Source organism: Pecten maximus, chromosome 2 (assembly GCF_902652985.1).
Source record: "Pecten maximus chromosome 2, xPecMax1.1, whole genome shotgun sequence".
In the NCBI taxonomy this organism is placed as follows: domain Eukaryota; kingdom Metazoa; phylum Mollusca; class Bivalvia; order Pectinida; family Pectinidae; genus Pecten; species Pecten maximus.
Window position 1 is genome coordinate 17,793,779 of NC_047016.1, and position 12,573 is coordinate 17,806,351.

The following is a 12,573-nucleotide window of genomic DNA, read 5'->3' on the forward strand; positions in this document are numbered from 1 at the left end:
TGGGCATATTGTGGAAGTCGTTTTAGATTATACCTTAAAACGTCAAAATTACGTCATAGAAAAAGTATGTGCTCTTGATGACATCAAACATTCTATACCTGATTAATACCTATATTCTAAGCTGCCATTAATACTGTGGATACATCAAAATATGTATGTAGCAATATAATAGATCTTTCATTGTGCATTATAAAACATTGAAAGCGTTTATGATACATCAACTATATGTTTATTTGCCTTGTTGAAATCTTTAATAACAAGACCTAAACGTAAAGAAGACTATGTCAGAAAATTATAACGCTCATTCAATCACATAGGATGTGCATGTTTCCGCAATAAAGGAGATCAGTGCTTACTTCAGTTTTCTTCCGGACTGCGTGAGTCCTGTTATATCACATTTGTGTAGTGGTTTATCTTGTTGTTGTCCCATGCCGCACAAAGCTTTTTGCCATTGGAATTTCAAAATAGTGCTGACGAAATTTCTTTTGAGATAGAGAAAACATTGTCATTATCAATTATGGTATATAATTAATGCAGTTTTTAAATGAACGGTATAAGACGATTTCGTACAGTCACGATACAAAACATTTTTTTTAAAACATTAAAGCTTGGACATTTTCAGAAGCCGCCTTAAAAGGATGATCTATCGTGGTCTTAATCTAACCTAAAACGACTCAGACGCAATTACTTAAAACGTCCATATAAAAATGAAACAATAGAAATACAATGTTCAAACTATTATTGAATGACCTACAGGTACAATTACAAATACTGTATGTTTTATTATTTATCATAGAAAAATGGATATTTACTTGATATAAGGCTTGTTACCAGCAATTTGGTAAGCAGAAGCGATGTCAAGGTCCTCTTCTGTCCTCTTCACTGGGGGCGAAACGCCCTGATACTGACATCTTCGAAAAGAAGAAACATTAGATGAATTAGATCTATTTATTTGAAGGAATATATCTAAGCATATTTAGTCTTGTTAAATTATAATTTAATCTATTTCTTAGTTCTTCAGTTGCTTGTTTTTGTGTTTTAAGAAATGAGAGGTTACCGTAGTTTCCACCAATCGCGGTTGAAGGTGTTGCTAGGAGTTCTACCTTGGAACACATCCCACCGCCACTTATCAACAATGTAGTAAAAAGGAAGGGGTGCCACGTGCTCTAAAGCAAGCCTCATCATGTCATTTATATCAAGTTCTACAAGACAAAACAATTTAAATGTTTTAAAACATTACAGTAATGAGTACAGGACATGAACATGTTACCGGAAAGTATATGACACTTGGACTTCACAACTATTATTGTGCCGGAAACGGACTGATTCATTCTCATACATAATATAGTCCATGTCCTTCTATCTAAATATTTGACTTATATACGCTTCGGAGTCACAATGTGATACAACATTCTCCTAAATCACTCTTTGAGTATTCCTACATAATTGCTTAAGTTATAAGCCTTTCATTATTCCTATAGTACTCTGATAAATGTCATTTCATCACTTCACTCATCAACAAAGATGGGCCGAGTACAGAACGACATACACACCAGTTCCCATGTACAATATCAGATAGATACTAAATAACTACGATCAGAATTTCATCTCTCACACGTCACAATTGGCCAAATAATAATTATCACAATGTTACAAATGCTCATGTTTGTTACAGTATATTATCATCAGATATAAGAACAAGAGACAAATCAGCCTGTTCACTCACTTGTTTTTATGGCAACTTTGAAGATGAACATCTCCCTGGGCATCTTGCTAATTGAGAAAAATCGTTTAAAGATTTAATCTTATTTCACCCCTTTGCCTTTGAATATAGGTCATGGCCTTTTATTTGAGCAAAGTTGGTAGCCCTAAACCAAAGCCACAGGCACAGCATCAGGTTAATGGGCCTCAAGGATATTGAGAAGTAGTTTAAGGATGTTTAGCCTTTTTGACACCTGTCATCTTGAATGTATGTGAAAGTAATTTATTTGAACAAAATTGGTAGCCCTTTAACACCGCGTGTTTCAAACTCAATATCATCTTCCTGGGCCTCTTGCTATTTGAGAAAAAGTTGTTTTAAAGATTTTAGCCTATTTTACCCCATGTAACATTGAATATAGGTCAAAGTCATTTATTTTAACAAACTTTGTCACCTTTTCATCCCAATCAGGTCTCAGTGCCCCACAGGTATTCAAAAGAAGTTGTTTAAAGGAAAATGTTGACGCCGGTCGGACGAACGGCCAGACAACGGACGCTGCACCACGGCAAAAGCGTCAACTTACCGTTATCATTCGAAATGTGAGGAATAAATCCAAGGGATTTAAAATGCTCTTGCGTAAGAAACGATAATTTGGAGAGTCCCGCCGCCGCATCAACAAAAGCTGTAAATAGATTGCAGTATTAATTTACTACAACACTTTTTCGACTGTAGCATCACATACTATTTATATCTATTAGCATTAGTGAGCTAAATGACAGGACAAAATTACTTGGGAAATCATAAAGATAGAACAAAATGAATAAATAAAAAATAATAAATAAAGGGCAAGTAAATTCCGTTTTATAATATGCAAACGCAAACCACATATGTAGTTTTAGGTTATCTGGTTGCCTACCTGGATTTGCTCCTGCCCTAAAAAGAAAGGGCTGATTTTTGTAGCTCATCTGATATACAGTATGACCCATCTGAATATGTATGGTGAGCACATCTTCCTCTGTCACAACTCCACACATCTTAATCCTAAGCAAAAAGTGAAAAGTCCTAATTGTTACAATTTTCAAATAATTTTAAATTTCTCTGGATATTTAAAGCATGGTCTTCTGTTGATATCATAAATTAATGAGTAGAGTTGGTTTAAGACAGACTAGTCAACACCTATCATTATATTACACAACCCGCATGCTAATAACATCATCAGATGTTTGTGGGGAAAAATGAAATATAGTTTGAATTGTTCTAGAGCAACGTCCAACAGACTATTGGCATTCCCATGAGAACAAACTTTTCCTCTACGATGCTTGATATATTGAAATTGATGAGCTTATCAGAAGAGGTAACAAAGACCTTGTAATGTCCATCTTCATCTTTAGGTATATTGGTGTTGTTGTTGGTAAAAATAACAGAAACGTTATTGACCATGTCGGATATACAATTTATAATCTAAAATCAAGCACAATACAGACTTTATCAGCCGCCAATCTTTATTTACAAAGTACCAGCAGGGATAGCTTACATGTAAGCTTTTTGATAAGCGTGACGATTTAAACTTCCAAATTATTAATTTTCATTTTCCGATCGTAACATCCATCCTTCCACTAACTACGGTGTTTACATATCCAAGTTCATTCCCGTGACAGATGTCGACTACTGCAGAAAACATAACCATGGGCCAGTTGTATACTGGTAATAATAATCTCATTTGAAAACTCGCTATTTCCCCTGTGTGATATGAAGTCAAACGTGTTTGATACTTGTTGAATTGCCTGGTGATTTCATTGTCGTCCCCGCAGTTCTAATTTTGAGGTCATTATTTACCCGGGATTTGACATAGATTTATATGACGTTTATGAAGTAGACGACTCTTACTATATCGGAACATCTCATACTATCGCACCTTTTCAAAGGTCAATACAGTTTTGTATTCATATTTTGGAGGAGTTTTATCAACTTTGAGTTAAAATTTAATTTGGTTATTATGTCGGTATTCTCTCTTCTTTTTTGTCTTAATTGGTGGAATGATTTCCCGGCAGTGTATATTTAATAATCTCGGTATGTCATAATAAGGTATACAATACGAAAACATATAACTTTCTCCGACTATCTCTTTTCTTACCGAAAGTCTTGTTTATTAGAGAAATCAAACGCGACTGGTTCACATTCCATTTCTCGGTCCTTTGGCTTGGTAAATATCGATTCGGCCCAAAAGTCCGTCGTCATTTGTTCAAAACCAAGTGATGTATAAAATGTCTGGGCCATTTCAACCAAATCATTTACTGTGTAACCCTGTTTGAAATATATTAAATAATGCACATTCAAATAAGTGAAATAATGAATTAGTAATTAACATGACACATGATAGTAAATATTAGATATGGTCCGATTTTTCTCAGTCCTAATTGGCTAAAACATGGTCACCTGGTGTGGTCAGTATTTTGTTATATTGATATAATGATACTATTTTCAGAAACACTATTTTGACAGCACAATGAATGTCCCAGTGTAAATTTCATGCAATCAAGATAAGTATAATGCAATTCCACCCTTCTGCAAAAAGTTTCATATCTAATGTACAATTTAAGGACCTTTGCCTCGGTTATTATGGTGTTATACCCACCTGATATAATCTGTAATATTTACTTCGGGCTTCGCCCTTCTACCAGGTCGGTATAACATAATACAATGTATATAGACATCACCAAAGGTCAATAATTAATAATGTTTTCATGTTATCAGCGTTTAGAATATAACGAAACGCAATGCCTTACGTAAATCAAATTGCTTGTTAATTGATTTTGATTAAACCAATAAAAAAAAACCAAGTGAATAGTGTATTTTTGCTTGATTCAGGTTTTGAAAACAATAACAAATCTTCTGACGTCTGCTGTAAGATGAAAGCGTATATTCAGAAACAGCATAGAACGTGTATATATAGACACCTACCCGTTGCCTTAGCACTTGTGTGACGTTGATAATGTTGGCCTTGGGATATGGCTTCACAAGGTCATACATATTATCCCAGTTGCCGCCCCACAAATTTCCTGTAATACACAAATTATAAAATCTTAATTAAAACTTATCTTTAGCCTATGTTTCCTTCACCGGATCGTCTTAACGAGCTACCCACCATACATATCAGTACCATTAAATTGACTTATTATGCTTAATAAATTAGGCATCTTTAATATTGATTATGATTTTTCTCAATTCACATTGGCTAAAACATGGTCACATGGAAATCAAGATGATACATATTGACCTGATTTATCTCTTTTTAAACACACTGAGTAAATTTTAATTACCAATAACCATTGTAATGCAACAATACAAACATCTAAAGTTCATGTTATCAAGACAAACATAATGCGATTCTACCATCTTGTAAATAAGATTTATATCTAATGAAAAAAAAGAAGGACCTTTGATAAGGTCAATATGATGTTCTAACGACCTGGTAGAATGTAAAATATTTATCTCCGACATAATGAAATGCAAGAAATAAGATTACAATTAGTTATGGACAGACAGACGGCACATTGACTATCATACCACATCAGCCATTTGGCCAAGGGGTATCATAGATTAAAGAGTCGACTTACCAACGAGATGAGCGGGAATTTGGCCACTTGATTGGAATGAGTTTCCGCCATAGCGAGCAATGAGTTTTCGTCGAATGAAGGTATGTAGTTGTTTATACAATGGCTGTAGTTGTAGTAAGATCTTATGCATATCATTCTCAAACGTTGTCGACTCGTATTTACGGTTCCAGTACTCAGCCCCGTCACTGTACCCTGGGAACAATTGACATTTGGACAATTGTGGCACAAATCATCGACATTTATTTTAATGGGACACAAATAATCGACATTTGGACAAATGCAGACATATTTGTTAAATGTCACGGTAGGAATAACACAATGATATTAATATTATATGTTCCTTGTTTTGATACAAAGTAGTTACAGAAGGGACACACACGTAAATAATACCTTTCACTTTAAATTGGTGGTAAGTGAAGCTCAGATAAGATTATCTGTATTAAGTCAGGGTGACTACACGAAATATTAAAGTAATCTAAAACACCAAAGATTCATGACTTAATATTTCTGGTTGAAATTTATTATAACTTGCTGAGTAAGGACATTTTACAAGCTGAATATTTTACAGTAAATGGTAATAATTCTTTCGCTATCGTAAAAACGCACACGTACAAAATATCGTTATCATAATGGACGTGTAGAGGTTGCACAACGAGTAGTAACTGAATATGGTATATATTTCACCCGAGTTAATTTTTACAGCGGTAGACACCAGGGCGTTGGTGATATCAGTTGCCTAATATGTAGTAATCTGCTCCTTAGCTGAATTGTATTTGTCTGTCTGTCAGTTGTATGACGTTTCATCTCGCGCTGCAAGCGAAATGAGGCTGAGCTACAGATCAATACGTACGTCTGTTCATGCATGGCTGATGCATCCAAACATCCATCGATCTTATAAACCTCTCCAACGCCAAACAACACGATCAATTGCAGACGTTTGAACTGGTTAGTATATAAAGCTATAGCCGGTATATGGGATGATACATTTTCTATAAATACCAGACCGAACGCCTGTCCATATTCCATACCAATAATGGTGAGATCCGAGTCGGCTGACCACAGACAGATCTCTATCAGGTACCGCATTTGTTGGAGAGAACAGACTAATATAGCATGTTTACAATATCTAACCATTTACTTCTTGATGTTTGCACAATCCATCACGTATAAGATGAAGATTAATGATAAAATACATAGGTTTTCAACGCATGCTTCCTACTACGTATTGGCAGACGAGGCGAGTTCCAGTGGCTGAAGCCCAAGCCCCGCCTACACAATTGCCATTCAATGTATACCCCTTGTAGAAAGACTTTTACACCTACTTGAAGGCTAATTGAGCGACCTCAATACCCGTTCGGCTGCCGATACCGTCAACGGTCTGACGTCCACCGCAAGAGCTTTAGCGAGTGTCTTTTGTAACTTTTGAAATCTAGCTATCTCGAGTAAAATAAATACCATATCCAACAAACACAAGTCGTGTGGCTTTCATATTTAAAAACATGTTTTCAATCAAGAACAACTATATGGCAAACCTATGTTAGTTTGCCAAAAAACCTGTTTTGTCTTGCGAGTTACTTTCGGATGGACGTATTATCAATGCTTAATATAAAAATGCCTTCTTTTTCCAGAGAAAGGAATCTTGATTTTGTTACGTCACCGACTGTTTGTCTTACCTCTGTTGCACTTCAGCCACCAATATCAAAATCATTGAGGGAATCCTTGTCGGATTAGTCGTTACATTAATCATGAATATAGGTAATGGGTGGGGACAACGTATGCTTCTTACGTATTTAAAAGACCATCCGACACAAATCACACAACAACAACAACAACAACAACAACAACAACAACAACAACAACAACATGAAAGTATAATACCACTATTGGTATATCGTTATTTTTATCTAGCAGTTGGAAAAGTTACGCAATGGTTCTAGAGTGAAATAACACATTTCTGTGGTAGATATTACTTGATATATTAAGAGTCAATAGATGTATCTTTTTATTAGTTAACCGTGTTCCAGTAAATGTTGTGATTGTCTGATCGTGATCAGCGGTAAACTTTTTATGTGGTAGTACTAACCATTAAATTTTGAGAATCGGTTCATAAAGTCGACATATTCAATATACTTAGGCCGCAATAACCGTCCAGTGACCTCTCTCCACTCTTTCCACAATTTCAGTAAGTTTCCTTCGTCTCGATCGACCTGCTCATGTCCATCCATCACTGGAATCGTTAATAAGAAAACTGATATTTTCGTATATCTAAATCTCGGTAGCACAACTCATATGAAGAATAGCGAAATATAAAAGGTAATTATCTGGATGCCAGAATTTACCTTCGCTGCTTAAAACTGTGTCTAAATTAAGACAATAGTAATTAGGACTGAATCATGCATCTATAGAGCAAACAGTTCCACATTCAGTTGTTGCTTCGATTTTTTTTTTCGATAAGTAGCATATCATGATAAGTCAAAAATCCAAAATTCGAAAATGTCTCATCCCCCCCCCCCCCCCCCCCCCAGATAAGGTTGGGTTATTTTAAGGGAAAATATTGTACCCAATATTTATATTACTATATACAATTGTATAAATAATTTTGACTGACATTTAATATAATTGTCTAATAAAAAAAAAAAAAAAAGAGAGAGGAAAGCAACAAAAAAAAAAAAAAAAAGAAAAAAAAAGGAAAAGGTTTTTCTTTGCTACCGCATCATCTACGATTCACAGAGACAACGTGAGTCTGTTAGAAAAGATAAGCTTAACGTGAAAAGTAATCATGGATTACAGTTAAACTTCTCGGCATTAAATCTCGGCATTAAATAAAAGAAATAATGCTTTTCAATCAATTATCTGAGAAAGTACCTCGGCGTTCACGAATCGATAAATTCTATTTGTAGATGTTTTTAAGGAAATCAAATCAAGATAACCTAATAGGGGATTATGAAGTTGAGCGTGATTACGCTCTATCTCTTTAAAGTAATTAAAAGAAAGGTTTTAAATGTAAATTAAGATAGTAGATTTAAGAAATGGCGGAAGACTATATAATGTTGAATGGTATATAAAGGAAAGAGGGTTGAATGTGTTGTTCAGTTGCCTTACCTTAGTATCATTAAAAATAACAAAAATACATTCAACCATATTAAAAACATACAGCTATGAAAAGGACGTAGAGCTGTACTAGTTTTCAAAGTGTTCAGCTTTTAATGGAAGTATAAATCGCTAATATATAGGCAGTAGCCATTTTGTTGCAAATGAAATCTAGTGTAAGCACAAAGGTTCTAGAATAGACATGTGCATTGAGATGTTTGTAAGAAAGCAAGAAATTGAAGAAATCTACAAATGACAGCATGACATATTTTTAATTAGGTCGTTTACCACTAACTTGGCCGGGAAAAAAAAATGATGAAATAATTGGTTTAAGAACATCATATCTGAAATTTGCATTATATCCACCTCCTGTATAATTTGCAATTATAATGTTGTGTTAGAATGATTGCAACTGGACTGTTGATTGGGCCGTTGTGGAATAATTAAATTATGTTTTAGTGATCTTCGGTGGTATCGCACAGCAAAATTTAGTATTTCCCTTGACGAAGCAAATTGTTTTTACAAGACATGCAATTGATAAGACCATATTACTAGTGGGGTGACACCTAAAGGAGTGTCACAGAAAGAATGGAGTGTAGTTAGGGAAGATAACTCTGGATGAGCATGAAAGACAGAAAAAAATAAATGCTGAGAGTGATACAGAAATGTCCGTCTTGAGTTCAGAGGTTCCATGCACGAGTCCTGGTTTACATCAAAATCGTTCAATGTCAATATTTCGACAAATAAGAAGCATCAGCGTGGTTATATGGCAAGAAAAACCGTGAGGTTGAATTTGCATCTAAAAGTTGACCGATTGAATTCCTCAATGTGGTTGCTATGGCAATGAATCCCATGTGGTTGAATTCGAATTCCCCTATTTACAAAAATGTACCATTTTGCATCCAAATCCATTGTCTAAACTTCGACAAATCAGAAACCTTGAGATGGCAATGATACCCATGCAATGGAATTCGCAGTCCCCTAATACCAATATACACCATATACCAATGGTAATCGAAACCATCAATATCTAAATTTTTACCAGTCAGAGGCAAATAAGTCTGTGGCGGCCATCTTGGCTGACCGATCGGAAAATAAAAGATCACTTGCAAACCCCATGACATTGAAGAACTTTTATGTCAATTTTTTTTTAAGTTGGCTACTAAATAGATTATTGGTTATCTTATAACACTGGTAACCCCAAAAACCTTTATTTCCTTTCCTTTAGCATAAATACCTTCACTTGCTCTTAATTTCCTCACTTTCACTTAATTTTCTGACTTGCACTTAATTTATTCCCGCGACATTTAAAACTCAAAAATACGTTTACAAATTAATACTGGCGCGAGGAAATTGAAAGTTTGAGGGTTACCACTGTAATAATTTTCACAATTGTTCAGTTTTCTGGAATATGACACATTAATTGATTATGAGACATCAATTGGCATCTATGCAAGCATACGTTATGGTCTCTCGTGTGTTGTTGTTCAGTGAGGTAGTCACCCACTACTATAAGGAGACCCAGACTCAAAACGATCCTGATTGCAATATATACACGTGGTGATAAAACAACCAAACAATCAACCCTAAGTTCATCTTAGTAACAGATGTACTCGCGGTATTCTAATCGATAAATAATTACATATACGATTAAAGATCACAACAAATGTCATCTATATCATTATGATGTCAAAATCAGGGCTTCTAGGGACCACCCAACCAAATCGAAAATAGATTGTGGGTTTTTCCCGTTTGGGCAGAAGATTTAATAGGAAGGTGAATGCATCCGGGCCTACTGATTGGATATTTAGGTGACTGTTGACGTAACATCCGCCACCTCTCAATAAAATACGACCCTTTTTCAAAACCCTATTGTGTCCGTTCTATGAAAGATATAGAAAAACTAAAGATACGCTTTTCTTCAGAACTATCTCTTCTTGTTATGTTTGGAGTTTCAGATTTTTGGATTAAAACGCTGATTTTTAAAGACCTGTTAAACAGAAGCTACCGGTCAAAGTGACGATTTTGGCATGTTTGACCCAAAATATCTCATAAATACGAATTTCCACAGGGATACCAAATACATCCAGACCTAGATCGAGCCGAGTTTTACAACGGTTCAAAAGACCATCAAAATTGTATGTGCCATTTTTTCCGCTCCCAAATCGCTACAATAGCCGGCAAAAATGGCGAATTAGCTCATACTATCATTACGTTCCGTAAGGAACGATAACGAGTTATCGTCCCTTACTACACTTCATTCTTTACAAGTTTGAATAAATTCAAAAATAAATTTAAGATAAATTTTAAAATTTTAAAATAAATTCAAATAAATCTGTGTTTAACGCTGGCGTTGACTGGTGTGCATTTAACACTGGCCTGGACTGGAAAGCATTTAAGAAATTATAAATACATTTGAAATAAATTAAAAAAAAAATGTAAATCGATTCAAATAAATCTGAATTTAATACTGGCGCTGGTCGGTGTGCGTTTAACACTGGCGTTGACCGGTATACATTAAACACTAGCGTTGACCGGTATACATTTAACACTACCGTTGACCGGTATACATTTAATACTACGTTGACCGGTATACATTAAACACTAGCGTTGACCGGTATACATTTAATACTAGCGTTGACCGGTATACATTAAACAATAGCGTTGACCGGTACACATTTGATACTAGCGTTGACCGGTTTACATTTAAAACTAGCGTTGACCGGTATACATTTAACACTAGCGTTGACCGGTGTACATTTAACACTAGCGTTGACCGGTATACATTTAACAATACCATTGACCGGTATACATTTAACACTAGCGTTGACCGGTATACATTTAACAATACCATTGACCGGTATACATTAAACACTAGCGTTGACCGGTATACATATAACACAAGCGTTGACCGGTATACATTTAATACTAGCATTGACCGGTATACATTTATCATTACCGTTGACTGGTATACATATAACACTAACGTTGACCGGTATACATTTAACACCACCGGTCAACGCTAGTGTTTAATGTATACCGGTCAACGCTAGTATTAAATGTGTACCGGTCAACGCTAGTGTTTAATGTATACCGGTCAACGCTAGTATTAAATGTGTACCGGTCAACGCTAGTGTTTAATGTATACCGGTCAACGCTAGTATTAAATGTGTACCGGTCAACGCTAGTGTTTAATGTATACCGGTCAACGCTAGTATTAAATGTGTACCGGTCAACGCTAGTGTTTAATGTATACCGGTCAACGCTAGTGTTTAATGTATACCGGTCAACGCTAGTATTAAATGTGTACCGGTCAACGCTAGTATTAAATGTGTACCGGTCAACGCTAGTGTTTAATGTATAACGGTCAACGCTGGTATTTAATGTGTACCGGTCAACACTAGTATTAAATGTGTACCGGTCAACGTTAGTGTTTAATGTATACCGGTCAACGCTAGTGTTTAATGTGTACCGGTCACCGCTAGTGTTTAATGTATACCGGTCAACGCTAGTGTTTAATGTATAACGGTCAACGCTAGTATTAAATGTGTACCGGTCAACGCCAGTGTAAAATTTGTACCGGTCAACGCCAGTGTAAATTGTTTACCGGTCAACGCCAATGTTAAATACATATCCCGTTGCACTTAAGGTGGTTCCGGAATTTCAATTTCCGGATTTCTTGAAATTTTGCTGCACAACTCGTACAACCCGATCGGCCAATTAGCCGGTGTTTCACGTGAACCAAGTCCCTGTGTAGAATGCGTTTCTATGGTTTGTATCTGTTTTCCCGAATAAATACATGCAAGACATGAAACGGGTACTTTATATATGATACGAGGACAAAGAGTAGTGTGTTGAGATTTAGAAAATCACAAATACACACTGTTACTGAGAAAATAGAATGACGTAAGATTCTGGTGTAAAAAGGCGGGAATTCCCCAGGCGCGGGTTCCCCAGTGCAGTGTAAATGTCGGAGTTACTGTCTTTCGATTATACGTACCCATGTGACCTTAGCGGAAACTGTTGCATCACGGACATGACAGGAAAAAGAACATAACGTACCACATATGTAGAAACATGATTAATTATGTATTTTGGATATAGATGTTTGTGATAAATATGTAAAAAAAAAAAAATTAAAAATGTAGAGAATTGTGTCTTTTGTAT

The 12,573-nt window shown here is 35.5% G+C and overlaps 1 protein-coding gene across 1 annotated transcript in view; it reads right to left on the reverse strand.

Moving 5' to 3' along the window:
• Window positions 1–12,573, reverse strand: part of LOC117341835 — a 98,523-nt gene that overhangs the window by 3,064 nt on the left and 82,886 nt on the right. The window contains exons 66-74 of the mRNA XM_033903698.1: window positions 7,400–7,543; window positions 5,317–5,508; window positions 4,661–4,758; window positions 3,834–4,003; window positions 2,616–2,740; window positions 2,283–2,381; window positions 1,058–1,202; window positions 813–911; window positions 357–482 (exon numbers count right to left, since the gene is read on the reverse strand). Coding sequence (XP_033759589.1) covers window positions 357–482; window positions 813–911; window positions 1,058–1,202; window positions 2,283–2,381; window positions 2,616–2,740; window positions 3,834–4,003; window positions 4,661–4,758; window positions 5,317–5,508; window positions 7,400–7,543 — 1,198 coding nt within the window. The remainder of the gene's footprint in view (window positions 1–356; window positions 483–812; window positions 912–1,057; window positions 1,203–2,282; window positions 2,382–2,615; window positions 2,741–3,833; window positions 4,004–4,660; window positions 4,759–5,316; window positions 5,509–7,399; window positions 7,544–12,573) is intronic.